This window comes from Ictalurus furcatus, chromosome 3 (genome assembly GCF_023375685.1).
Source record: "Ictalurus furcatus strain D&B chromosome 3, Billie_1.0, whole genome shotgun sequence".
NCBI classification, from domain to species: domain Eukaryota; kingdom Metazoa; phylum Chordata; class Actinopteri; order Siluriformes; family Ictaluridae; genus Ictalurus; species Ictalurus furcatus.
In genome coordinates this window covers 6,478,323-6,492,937 of record NC_071257.1, presented here as the reverse complement: position 1 = coordinate 6,492,937, position 14,615 = coordinate 6,478,323, and the positions used below count along the sequence as shown (strand labels likewise).

Genomic DNA, 14,615 nt, shown 5'->3' with positions numbered 1-14,615 from the left:
ACATGTCTGTGATCTAGCCAAAGGCTTGTTTGTGGAAGTACAATGTTAAGTTTTATAACCAAGTCCAATAATGCTACTGCCTTCCACTGTATCAGCTTCTATGGAAAGCACTAAGAACATACACCAGTGAATACAAGGGAACTGCTCTATATTCTGTTTCAGTGTTTCAGATGAAGGCACGTGTCATCTTATAGCTTTAAGCTTACTATAAGGAACAACCATTAAAAGAAAAGACAAGGAGTTCCTCTTTTGAGTTTTGATTCCTTTCAAGGTTTCTGCCTCATGATACCCTGCGAGTTTTTCCTTTCTACTGCTCGTCTGCTTTGTCAAAATGTATATAGTGTAATAATAATAATGTTATTACTGTTGCCAGTCCTCATTCAGTTAAATATATACCCTGCTTTTGCTTTTTGATAAAAAAAAAATCTGAATTAATCTCAGATTAACTATTTTTATTTGACTGTTTACAACGGCTGTTTTTTTTCTTCTCTGCTTTTTAATATTATATGAGCTAGCATAGCCAATGCACATAAGCATTTGTACTTTGATCATTTTTAGATTAAATTGCAGCTTGTTGAAGTGCTCTGACAAAAGCGCTACGTTTAAATCTCAGACTGACTTTGAGGCATTTGGTTACCAAAATAGGGAATGTGTATGTAAACCTTGAAACCAACATGAAAACTATCTAGCACAAAATCAACTGGTAGACAATGACATCAGTACAAATGAAGCATATTGAAACTAGAATAAACATTGATTTTCCAAAAAGTCCTAATTTATTACTGGCGAAGGCGATGAAAATGGACGCAGAATAAGTGACATTGCTCCCGGACAGGTATGTAAACACAAATTGTATAAAGTGTTGAACTGTTTGAATGACAAGCTATACATAATGAATCAAGCAGACACATTTTATTACTCAGAAAGCCAGCACCACAGTGCCATAACCAAGAACAGCACATCTTTCCAAAATCTTTGGAAAGATGGTAACTTTCCAAAACGATAAGACAAAAACTTACCAGGGAGGCTGCCAAGAGACCTACAACAACATTAAAGGAGCTGCAGATATACAGTATCTTACAAAAGTGAGTACACCCCTCACATTTTTGTAAATATTTGATTATTTACAACACACAGACATTAATGGCTGTGTTGAGTTATTTTGAGTGGACAGCAAATTTACACTGTTACACAAGCTGTACACTCACTACTTTACATTGTAGCAAAGTGTCATTTCTTCAGTGTTGTCACATGAAAAGATATAATCAAATATTTACAAAAATGTGAGGGGTGTACTCACTTTTTTGAGATACTGTATCTCACAACTACTGATTACTCTTTGCATGTGACAACAGTCTTTCGTATTCTTCACATGTCTGGGCTATGGGGTAAGGTGGCTAAACAGAAACCCTTTCTCACAAAAAACATCCACGCTCAACTAAATCACCCCAAACCATGTGCCAAAATGTATTATGGTCTGATAAGATCAATTCCAAAAGGTATAATAATTCCATAAGTCCGAAAGGTATGATGGTCCAAAAGAACACCATACCCATGGATAAGCATGGTGGTGGCAGCATCATGCTTTCGGGATGTTTTTCTTCAGCTGGATCTGGGGTTTTAATCAGGGTGAAGGGAATCATGAATAGCTCCAAATACCAATCAATTTTGGCACAAAGCCTTCAGGCTTCTGAAAAAAAACCTAAAATTGTCACGTCGAGAGACGTAAGGGAGTAGAGTAAGGAAGCAGGTGCAGGTAAAGACGTATTTATTTAAGGGCAGGCAGACAAATCCAAATCGTAATCCAAAAAACGTAGTCAAGACAGGCAAAGGGTCGGGCGATCGGCAAACAGGCATAAACGGGGCAGAGCAGGAATCAAAGTCTTGGCCACAGAAAACAGGGTCAAAATACAAAACAAGAAACATGAACTAGTACTATGAACTGGGGGTGGAAAAATCAGCATGGACTAAATGAACTAATCTAAAGTTTAAACTAACTAAATCTATCAAAGAACATAACATTAACAACGTATCTAAATCTACTCAATCTCCCTCTAACTATATTAACTATATCTACTATAATACTCCGCGAGGTAAACAGGGATTCGAGCGGTATATATCCCGAATATAATGGCAGCTGTAAACAATAAAGCCACACCCCCGAACAACAACCAATGACAAAACAGGGAGGAGACAGAACAGAAACAAAACAAACGCACGTGTCCACAGTAAACAATGTCACGGTTGTCAACATCCGAAGAGCTTGCGCTCGCTGAGCACTCGTGCACATAGCTCGTGCATGCGCGCGCCCCCTCATCTCTCCGAGCGCGCTGCCAGAAGGGGAGATCGTGACAAAAATGAAGAGGAATTTCACCTTTCAGCATGACATCGACCTGAAGCACACCTCCAAATCAACAACGAAATGGCTTCAAGGTTTTGGAATAGCCCAGCCAGAGTGCAGACCTAAATCCAATCAAGAATCTGTGGGGTGACCTGAAGAGGGCTGTGCACAGGTGATGTGCCAAACTGATAAAGGTAGAAAAGGTTCTGACATGATTTATCTTGGTTTAATTATCATTACTCATATTATCACATATGATCACTTAGAAATTAGTGTTAAATTAGTTACCCCAAACTAAATTTTATAATCATAATCACCCTTGAGCAGTTAACAGATTTAAAAACCCTAGTCTGGATTCTGAATGCCTGAATCACTTGAACATTGTATTGCCAATGGTGCAGCACAATCTTGGTTTTTACTTTGTGTTATGGATATATAATTTTCCTTTTATCACTAATGGATGGGACAAATGAGCCTTTTGTTTTAAAGCTTGGAACCGATGACTAGAGAAACCGATTCAGTGTCTAAACACCGAACAGTGGCGACATCTGCTGGTCAAATACGTGTAAGTGCATCGCATCGAAAATATAAACGCCTAACTGCTACTTTATACATACTGCACACGTGATTAGTGGCCTGGTCACTAGGGGGCGCTCGATGAGCATAAATCTGAATTGAATTGAATGAACTGAAATGAAGTGAATGCTGTGTGGTTCGATCCTGAGATCAGACGATTGTCTGTGTAGAGTTTTGCATGTTTTTACATGCCAGCAGGTGGACTGGGTAAGATAAATTGCTGTAGGTGTGAAAGTGTGTGTGTATGGTTCAATAATAATAATAATGCATACACACATACATATGTACTGTACATACGTACACAATGATAATTACTGGTAATAAATAAATGTTACAAACCTAAGCCTAAAGACCATTGTTGCAGTTTCTGAAATATTCAATTTATTGAATATCAAATTGATGAATTTTTTTTTTGTAGAATATTTTATATTTATTATCCACTCTAATAGTTTCCATGCTGTCTGTGGTGCTTCCTGCACACTAGTAAATAAACATAAAAAAAGAAAATAATAATAATAACATATTAACCATATTCAATTAAATTGAGATCATTTAATTACTGTATTCATCAATATAGTTTTCATGAGTCAATCACCCCATAGCGGTTAGCACGTTTGGCTCGCGGGGTTGGAGGTTTGATTCCCGCCTCTGCCCTGTGTGTACAGAGTTTGCATGTTTTCCCCATGCTTCAGGGGTTTCTTCTGGTTACTCCGGTTTCCTCAGACCCCCCCCCCCCTACACACAGTCCAGACACACACAAAGATATGCATTGTAGATTGATTGGCGTCTCTAAATTGCCCGTAGTGTGCGTGTGTGCAGTTGTGCCCTGTGTCAGGTTGGCACCCTGTCCAGGGTCAGAGGTGGGTAGTAATGTGCTATATTTACTTTGTTACATTTACTTGAGTAACTTTTTGAAAGAAATGGGATTTTAAGAGTAGGTTTAACTGGCCATACTTATACTCTTACTCAAGGTCATTTATAATCACGGAACCGCCTAGTTTTTTAGCAGCTCAGTCCTGGAAGATAATGGGCGAAGAGGGGGGGAGCAAGACATGCACACAAGCTCTCTCTCTCTCCACACACATATACTTTCTCTTCTGTTCTACTCCATTGTCTGTTCTTTTGGTCTCTGTTGTCATACAGCTGATAAAGATAAAGACTGTTGGAAAAATGTTTGTTTTTCGGTGTGTGTGTGAGATTTTTTGCTGAAAATGACAGGTTCTGTGTTAATGTACCCATCACAGGACTGGGATATGCTGCTTCTTCTTGAACCCAGGTTTTATGTCATATAAACAGAACAGACAGACTTTCAAGGAGAGCTGTGACTTACAGTTCTCCATGTAGTATGAGATTCAGGATTTTCCCTTCGTTTGAATCAGATTTAACTAGCTACTTGCTACTTGAGTAGTCTTCTCGTTCCATACTTTATTACTGTTACTCAAGTCATTATTAAAATGATTAATTTTTACTGTTACTTGAGTAATTCTTTTTAGAAGTAGTAAAATTTTTGCCTACTCTACCCACCTCTGACCAGGGTGTCCCATGCCTTCGTGCCCCAAGTTCCCTGGGATAGGCTCCAGGCTCCCCATGACCCTGTGTAGGATAAGTGGTACAGAAAATGGATGGATGGAAGTCGTCCACTCATGATTATGTTTTACTTTTTAAACTCAGTGGATGAATAATATATTTAAGGGTTATAATCCACTGATCCACAGTTGTGTAACTCTTTAGGAAATATCTATATGTAGAAACACTTATGAAGGTCTGGTCTTTTATTTATTTATTTGTTTGTTTGTTTGTTTATTTTTACATGTGTCCTGCTAGTTTTTAATGATATAATAGGTTTTGGGTTTTTTTTGCTCCATTTGCCTTACGTGACAAATAATTTCAGTTGCTGGAGTAGTTTATGAGAACTCAGTACTCAGAACTCACTCGACAGACAACTGCATCACTGCTGATAGATATTTATATTGAAATTTAGGATGAATGTCTCTTTAAATAATAAAAAAAGAAATGTGCTTGGTGCTTTCACAGTGTGGTCTGATCTCATAGGTTTGGGAGTTCAGTGCTTTGAATCCAAACAAGAAGTCCAACGTCTGTTAGATTGCACCACCTCTAAAATCATCACGTGTTCTGGATAAAATCCCAAATGCTATGGCTGTCATACTGCATACTTTCTGAGCTGAAATGAAACACTGTGAGTGCATATAATGCACCGTAAAACTATTTTGCTTTTCTATTATCCAAAGACCAACACACACCGCTCTGGATGTCAGAGGGTGTTTTAAATTATCTGCGCCGACGTCATATTTGTGAGCGAGTGCCTCATGTTGTTCCATCCGTAGTTTAGGTTTTCCTGCTTGACTTGGCCGGTCATGCATAGCAAGATGCTGAGGACACTGTCTGTGGCTTTGGCAAGCACTGCGGATTTACTGAGTCCAGTGAAAACTTCGTAACTTCCCACATTCCTTGTCAGTCCCTTAGATCCACAGATTGGGAAAAGGTCTTGTGCTGGACATTTCTGTATTGATGAGCAGGTAACCATTCTTTCTTTCTTTCTTTCTTTCTTTCTTGCTTTCTTTTGCTTTTGCATAATTAACTGTTAGCTTTAGCTTTACTTGATGTTGTGGTGTTTGTATTAGAAAAAACAGAATGTTGCCCCAGATGGATATTTGTTTGAACACAATTACATAACCTTAATGAGTGTAAGATAATTCATATATTAAGTGTATGCTTTATTCACACAAAGATAAAGGGTCTTCGTAGCTTGTAGTATACTACTTATTGTTTTTGGCAAAACAGGCTGTCATATAACAAGATTCTGGAGAGTTTTCTAAGTTTGGAAAGAGTCAACCCAAGTTATTCTGCTGTTGGGCAGATTGTTACAATGGAATCTAACTGGAAATGAGTGACTAGTGAGTCAGATGTACATAGAGAATTCGATGTGTGAGTCAGACAGCACTAACATATGAGGATACTCCCCTGCTGTCTTAGTGTTGGTCATATATATATATAACAGTGTGGTTAAGAGGCGGGTAGAAAAAAATAACACACTGTGTGTGTGTGTGTGTGTGTGTGCGTGTGTGTGTGTCTTTATGATAGGGACCAAGTCTTGAGCCTGCCCATGCACATGTGGTCCCAGCATGAGTCAAGGGAGAAAATGAGGGCAGCAGTGTGTGTTCTATCCATTGGACCTGGAACAGAATAAACAGAAATTTGCTAAGCATTTGCCGTGTGCAGTCTGTTCACTGCAGAAAAGCAGCCAAATGAGTGTCCTAGTTGTGAAGAGTGAGCCAGAGCAAGTGAAATTCCACTTAAACCAGCAGTTCTACAACTGGACCATTTCCCATAACAGAAAAGGCTTTCTGTGACAAATAAAGACACAAGCGGAAGTCTTTGGGGTGAATGGAATTTAACCCTTCTTGCCTTTCAAAGATAAAAAGACATCAGTATAAGATTTCATTTTCGACACCCACACCAGATTATTCGCTGTTAAAATGAATTGTTCGGGGGGTGGGTCGGGGCTGTGGCTTAGTGGTTAGCATGTTTGCCTCGCACCTCCGGTATTGAGGGCCCGATTCCCGCCTCTGCCCTATGTGCATGGAGCTTGCATGTTCTCCCCATGCTTTGGGAGTCCCCTTCTCCAGTCCAAAAACATTTGTTGTAGGCTGATTGGGATTTCCAAATTATCCAGAGTGTGTGAATGCGTGTGTGTGTGTGTGTGTGTGTGTGTGTGTGTGATTGTGCTCTGTGATGAGTTGCCACCCCATCCAGGGTGTCCCCACGTTGTACCCTGTTTCCCCTGGAATAGGCTCCAGGCTCCCCACAACCCTGTGTTAGATAAGCAGTACAGAAAATAGATGGATGCATGGTTAGACGTATGGATGAATTATTTTGTATTTTTGTGGAATCAAGTGCAACAGCACCACCAGTGGTTCTAAGAAAAATCTGCAGAATGATATGATAAAGTAAACCTGGGGCTGATTTCTTTCTAGTCCAGACGGTAGACTCATGCAGCCTATCAGTGATAGACATGTCAGGTGATTATAGTGACACACCCTTAGATTTCGTGTGGATTAGAATTATGCGCTTAAAACACTTAAAAAGATAGAAATCATGAATGCAGCTGCAAAAAAAGAAAGTATACCAGCCTTCAAGGCTATGTTTTTATTGATCAGAGCCTAAATAACAATTGTACGGTCCTCACCGACTTCTATAAACAAATGAATAATTATTACTAGTTTGCCCACATTGTTCTTCTTATTCTGTCCCTTTCATTGTCAAGCTATTGACAGATATTAGAGTTTGGCTACCCATTAAATATCACCAACAACCATCACTGTCTATATTTGTCATATTTAGCATGCCTTTTAATCACATTTCCTGAAGCAGTACTTGTGCAATACTTTGTGCAAACTTCTTATCTGTATTCTTATTCTCATTCACAGAAGACCCTACTCTGGTGCCTCTCTCAGGCCGTGCCTGCTGCCCAGAGCAGCGCCCTCACTGTCCACATCACTACAGACATTTTTCTATCATTTTCATTAAGACAAAGCCATTTGGAAAGGTTTCATGCAAACTAATTGACCTAACAGAAAGGCATAACTCTCAGTGGAACATATCAGTGGAATACACAGCAAAAATTTTGGTGACCTATACCACACGCCTCCAGCTTTGCAACAATGTCAGAGATGAATCTTTTGGGTCATGTGGGCTGTGTCGCTCTGTACTGTGTCCTGTCTCTGGTCATGCCGGCGATCCTGCGTGCAGAGTTCACTCTGGCCAGCGTAAGTGAGCACCACATTATCATCTGTACATGCATGCAGGACCTGGTAGCCTGCAGCATTATCAACTCCAGTGAGTGTGTTTGTCACAACCACCCATTCTCCATGTTGGAGCACAACACCGGCCCCAGCACAGTGACTTACAAGCGTCTGACAGTGTGGTACACCTCACCACTCAACGTCGCACGCCTGCTGAACAACTCAGAGGTCCGCCACCTGGCACTGGCCAAGTGCAACTCAGCAAGAGGTACTTCGCTAGCTGTTCACTACTTCACAGTGAGGAGACTGGAGAGGCTCTATGTCTCATACCCATTTTGGATGCCTGGGCAGAACCATGATATTGTGCTGGGTAGAGATGTGGGCATGCCTTACCATGAGGAGCCAAGGATAGCTGTCATTCACACGGATGTGTTGGTGGGGAAGGATGAGTTGAAAGCATACACAGTGAAAACCATGGTGGACAGCAATGGCATGACTCCATTCCCTGAAATGTTTATGCCGATGGATGAACTTCCAGATATGTCCAGCATATTTGTATCTTTCTTGTACTAAGTGGCATTTGAATGCAAAGTTTCTTAGATGTGTCTTTCCTCCCTTTTAAAAAAAAAATATTTTTATTTATACCTTTCCTGAGGAAATATGAAAGATTATGGATTCTTTGGTTTGTTTCATCTAGGGGACTCTTAAAAGTGAACTAAGAACTATTTGTAATTCGTTACTTTGTTTATTAGTTGTTAATTTATTGGGAAATAATCGAGCTATAACTGGAAATGGCCTATCTGGACCAGTCTAATTAAGCACTTTTCTTGTAGCGCACATTCACTCACCGTCCACTTTATTAGGAACACCCAAACCCCTGCTCATTCATGCAATTATCCAGTCAGCCAATCATCTGGCAGTGGCGCAATGCATAAAATCATGCAGATACAGGCCAAGAGCTTCAGTTTAATGTTCATATCAAGCATTAGAATGTGGAATGGTTGTTAGTGCCAGATGTGCTGGTTTGAGTATTTCAGAAACTGCTGATCTCCAGGGATGATCACACATACCAGTCTTTTTACACATGAATTTACACTGAATGGTGCGAAAAGCAAAAACATTCAGTGAGGAGCAGTTCTGTGGGCTTGTTGACGAGAGAGATCAGACTGGAATGGCCAGACATGGAATGGTTTGATCTCACAGTAAGTCAAAGGTAACTCAGATAACCACTCTTTACATCCAGGGTGAGCAGAAAAGTGTCTCAGGTTGCGCAACATTTCAAAACTTGATGGACTACAACAGCAGAAGACTTCATCAGGTTCCACTTCTGTGATCCAGGAACAGGAATCTGAGGCTACAATAGAAACAGATTCACCACAACTGGATAGTTGAAGATTGAAAAAAAAAGTCATGACCTGATCAAGCTCTATTTCTGCCACGACATGCAGATGGTAGGGTTAGAATTTGGAGTTAACAGCATTAATCCATTGACCCAATAACACCAGTCAAGCATGGTTTGAATGCCACAGCCTATCTGAGTATTACTAACCATGTGCATCCCTTTATGGTCACAGTTTACCCATCTTCTAATGGCTACTTCCAGCATGCACCATGTCACAAAGCACAAGTCATCTCAACTGGTTCTATAAATTTGACAATGTACTTCAATGGCCTTCCCAGTCACCAGATCCAGTAGAGCACCTCTGGGATGTGTTAGAACGAGAGAACAAATGTGCAGCTGACAAATGTAATGCAGTCACATCAACATGGATCAGAATCTCTAAGAAACGTTTCCAACACCTCCTGGTATCCATGCCATGAAGAATCCATGCCATGCTGTTCTGAGAGCAAAGTGGGCCCTACCCAGTAGTAGTATGGTGTTCCTAATAAAGTGACTGTAGATGCTTACTGTCTAATATAAACTGTAAGACAAATCTAAGCTTATGATAACTCACAGACGTACAGTAACAGCTTCACTAAAAAAGTGCACCTGCCTTTAATAAAACACTAATTTAGAATTCCACTTGAATCTGAGAGTGGATAATGAATAAGTCCTTAAATAAAAACGATATAAGTATTTTGTTGGAACACTTGTTTAATTTTTCTTTATTTTATTGCCAAATGATCTGCTTATATTGTATGTCTGTTCTGCTGATATGCATCATTGCAACCAGTCACCAATACTGTCATTGTCCTCTATACAGTTCAGTACTCTGGGCATATAGTTGTACTGTGAAATCACAACACTAGCACATAGTTAACATGGAACATTCAAGTTCACAAATGCCCATATCACAGACAGTAAAACAGTTCATATATGCAGCAACCTGAAATCTACAGTATTGGGCAAAAAAGAAGAAGATACTTGCAAAAATAATGACAATAATGACAAGTTTAATCCATTTATAATAAAGTCCTAGGTTAGTCCCATACAGTCCTGATGATGTTTATATATGAAACGTGGTCTATTACTTCATATGCAACTTTCTTTAACAACATGTATCTCTTTCTTTAACAACAGTTTCTCTTTTCTGATCCACGACTATGGAAGATGTTAACATGTAATATAAAATGTTTTTTTTTCTTTTTTTTTCACAGTATAAAGTAGGTTATTGTTAATTCCACATGTATAGTTCAGCCAGATAGAAACACTGCACAGCTGTGTAACAGGGTCAGTCCACAAGGGGGAAGCATTGTTTCATACAGTATACATTCCTTTCGTTTAACCTGAATCTGTACCAAAAAAAGAAAAAATAATTACAGTAGGGTGAAATACACAAGTAGAAAATCTGCTATTAATAATATAGGCAATAATCTAGGGACAATCATTGTTACAGTCTTTTACTGCACGGTGTTCCATTTTATTCCATTTATTCTAATGAAATTTTTATTCCATCATTGTTTCTTGTGTTAAAATTGATATTCATGTTTACAAAGACAAATTTCCAAAGTGCTTTTAGAGTGTCCCTGGGTTTTTCTTCTGGTTGCATAGACTGTTGGATTTGTAAGAACTACTCAATTCATTATAATTCAGAAAACTCAAAACTGATCTAAATTGACAACATAGATTACATCTATTAAATCTAGGACCTCACAGTGTTCATTGGAAATCTTGAAAATTTATGTAGGACCCCTATTTCAAAAGATATCAAACAGAACCCTTTTAAAAAAAAGTGACCAAATCTTAATTATCTATAAAAAACCCTTGTAGGATTTTTTTTTATACATGCATATTTCTCAAAATGTGTTCTGCAGTTCAACCATTACAGAGGAAAAAGAAAGACAAGTAGACACCATGTGCTGTTTGAAACATGTGTACATGATTCACTATCAAGTACACAGGCTGGTTTCAGTGAGCCCTGAACAGGGGGTCAAAGTGCCAGAGCATCCGATCATCTGATCAAATTACTTTCAGCAAGGCAGATGTTGGTATTTACAATTAATAATCTACTCTGGGAATTGGATGGAACCAGTTCAAACTACACATATTGCAATTAACAGAGCCCAATTAGCAACTCTAAACTTAGGGTTTTTTTTTTCTTTTTCTTTTTTTTCTTTCCCAAGTGCACTTGAGTAAAGGAGGGAAAAGGTATTAATGTCCTGTATACAATAAAACATTGGGCAGATTGAGACTGGCATACATACAGGCTTACACACATACACCCATGGTTTAGTTGTAAGTGAATATGAATACATGAATACATAATGAATAGATAATGCTTTCTTAACAGATATTTATAAGAAGCAAACTATTCTATATCTCTCTCTTTCTCTCTCTCTCTTTTTTTAAAGAAAGCTTGTCAGAAATGTTCAGGGCATCTGACTTTAGACTAGAGGTCTGCAACAAGTGTCTATGCACACAGCAAAAAAATAAGTAAGTAAGTAAATAAGAAGTTTTTATTTTCAAGGCGAGTTCAGATTAGAAGCTTGTGGGACAAAGAAAGACCACATTCATTAACGTGAATGTGAGGCATTGCTCAATGCATTTATTGTGCTCATTCTTTCATCCTTAGCAATAGCCTGGTCAGAGTTTCAGTGGTTTAAAATGTTTATATTTTTGGAGCTAACTAAATTAGTTAGAGAATATAGAAGGAATGGACAAACAAACATAATAATTGTATAAGCAGGATCTACAGTCGTGTTTCCAGTGGCAGAGTGGTAGAGCTCATATTTTTTTAAAACAAAATTCCAGTTTAAATATGAATACAGATTAATACTTGAAGCACTGAAGATATAGATACAGATACAAACACAAATATTGTCATTGCGTTACACCCCTATTTACATCTTGTATTGATTGACACTATGCAGCTGGTTCTTCCTGAAAAGCTGCTCTCTAGACTATTAGGGACTGATTGCTGGGTGACACAGTTGACCTCTCTGATATGTGCCAGCCCACAGCAAGCATTGAGAGGCATGGACAGGGAAAGGGTGGGCTCTGTAATACCTTACACTTAACTGTGTGTGGGTTTTGCCATAAAGCTGTGGAAGTCTATAAAAAAAATCAGCCTTTGATTTCCTCACCGTCAGTTTACCACCAAAAGCATTTTTATAATCAGCCTTTATTGTTCATTCGCTCCTTGAGGGAGATGCGCCCGTGTTCATTTTTTAAAAGGGCAAATCAACCATAATTCAGTTTATAAACTACGGGCAGGCCGCTGTGAATGCGTGGATGAATATTCATGAGCCTCGCTCAAGCTGCCACGGCGCCATGATTCATTAGGCATATGTAAATATCACTCACTTTAATTGCCCCTAAACTGACTCAACATAATGTTGTCATTAGCAAATTATTACTTATTTGTGAAACTAATGGTACAGTATGGCACGCGGTAAAGCCCCACATATATGATTGCAATTATGAGGGCCTTTTGCTCAGGCTGCTCAGTGCGTGGAGCCTCATACATGCGTGATGGATTGTGGGTAAAGGCGGTGCAGGGGTAATGAGCGAGCTTAGCGAGGACTCGTCGCTCTGTTGATGAGCCAACAATTAAACACACTGGCAGTTTGATGGGTTTAGAGCAGCGGCTTAGTTCCGCATCCCACCCCAACCATCACACATGCAGCAGATCGGCAACATCCGTCTCTCTCATGCCAGTCTGCTACTGACATCAAGTTTCTCTAAAGCTGAAGATAAGCTGAGGATTGTTTTTAATAGTGACATGTTTTATGTAAATATATGCTAATATAATACTCTATAATAGGACTGGACAGAATTGTACACTGCAATCATATTGCTGCATATGAAAATTGGAATACATACCGTGTAGTACACTCCTGCTGGAACACTGCTATTATGCATTATTTTTGGTGGGAAAATTTATATATATATATATATATATATATATATATATATATATATATATATATATATATATATATATATATATATATATATATAGTGATTTGTTGAATATGATTGTGAATTGCTCTGTAGTTTCAATATTGCAAACACCAAAATGATGTTGATTAAGAAGCATTATATTGTACACTCCTATGTCATGGATGTGAATTTGTGCATAATTGCTGAAATGGTGAATAAAAATGAGGCAGTTGATTAGTGAAATTTTATGCAAATACATAGCTACTTTTAACTGTAAAAAATAAAAATAAGGCATTCATTTTATATTCACCAAGAAAACAATGACAAGTTAAATATTTGAATAGAATTACTGCTAAATGAATTCATAACCTAATTACAAGTATTTCAAATAGATAAATGTATTATTTGATCAGTTATTTATTTATTATAAGATATAATGTGACAAAAGGAAAAAAAAAACAATAAGACCTTCCTCAGTTAAAAAAAAACCCTAAATGTGCTAATTAAAATAATTACAGTCTTGACTGTCATTTAGCCAGAAATAAAATGCATAAATTGCTGAATAAACTGAATACAAATGTTACACTCATTAAATTTCTTGTTCTTCTTTTTTTTTTTTCATTTTTCTTTATTATGAGGGTTTATATCTAGCCTCTCCATTTAGGTTTAATGTTTTAGCACGAACATGCTGAAACCATAAGTCTAATGAAGTGTAAAAAAAAAAAAAGGGAACATTTTCAAAGTACTTTATGTGAGATGTAATTACAGATAGCCCGGTTATTACATTTTAATGCATACTAATAATATTCAGATCTTCAGTTTACATTTAGAATATTTATGTCATTTTACAAATTCAGAATCAGGGATGCTCCAGCATCTGATATCCTAATGCTAATAAAATGCTCAATATCTACATTGTGAGCATTTCTTCAGTGCTTGCAGTCTGATAATGGAGATCCAGCTCAGGAGGTAATTAAGTACTCACTGCTTCTTGACACCCTCGTTCTCGTCGCAGGCTGCAAACGGGACTGTTTAGTAGTCGGAGCATGCATGCCTAGGTTCATGGAAACAGCCCTGCCGCTGACCTCACCAGATCTCAAACCCGTAATTGGTGGCAATTCAGGAGGGAATTCAGTCGGGCATTTGTGCAGCAGTGTTGCACTTGATGAGGATGAGGATGTTTCTTTCTTGGCCTCCCCCACCCACGCAGTCTCTGGATTCATCCCCACCCTTCCTATTATCCTGTCCTTCCCTAGCCACTCGATCCCCAACTCCCAGTACAACACCACCCGCCCCCATCCAGAACATGCAAATCTTTTACAACCGAGCAATTAAGCTGTTTGGAGTTTTTTATGGGGCCAGTTGTGCTGAACAGAACAACAACTATGACAAAACAGGGGCCAACAAAAAAAAAGAGAAGAAGAGTGAAAGGCCAGCTAGAGTGAGAGAGGTGGGTGGAAAGCTAATAAACTAACGTGATGTATGAGAGTTCGCCAAACCCCCCCCCCTTCCTCCCCAATAGGCTTCCACACCATATAAATTGGCATAGGGAATAAATTATGGATAAGGCATTTGAGCTTGATATTATAGCTTATTAATGTGTTTCGCCTCA

General features: G+C 38.6%; 1 protein-coding gene across 1 annotated transcript; it reads left to right on the top strand.

The window, feature by feature from the left end:
• The first annotated feature begins 3,714 nt into the window (after positions 1-3,714).
• On the top strand, positions 3,715-10,543 carry si:ch73-52p7.1 (uncharacterized protein LOC100321084 homolog). The gene is made up of 2 exons (XM_053620532.1): positions 3,715-5,454; positions 7,366-10,543. The coding sequence occupies exon 2, from the start codon at positions 7,600-7,602 to the stop codon at positions 8,251-8,253; it is 654 nt and encodes a 217-aa protein (XP_053476507.1). The 5' UTR covers positions 3,715-5,454; positions 7,366-7,599; the 3' UTR covers positions 8,254-10,543.
• The last annotated feature ends 4,072 nt before the right edge of the window (positions 10,544-14,615 follow it).

Excerpts from the sequence above, each read along its gene's own strand:
- si:ch73-52p7.1 (XM_053620532.1), top strand. The coding sequence starts at position 7,600 with ATGTCAGAGATGAATCTTTTGGGTCATGTGGGCTGTGTCGCTCTGTAC.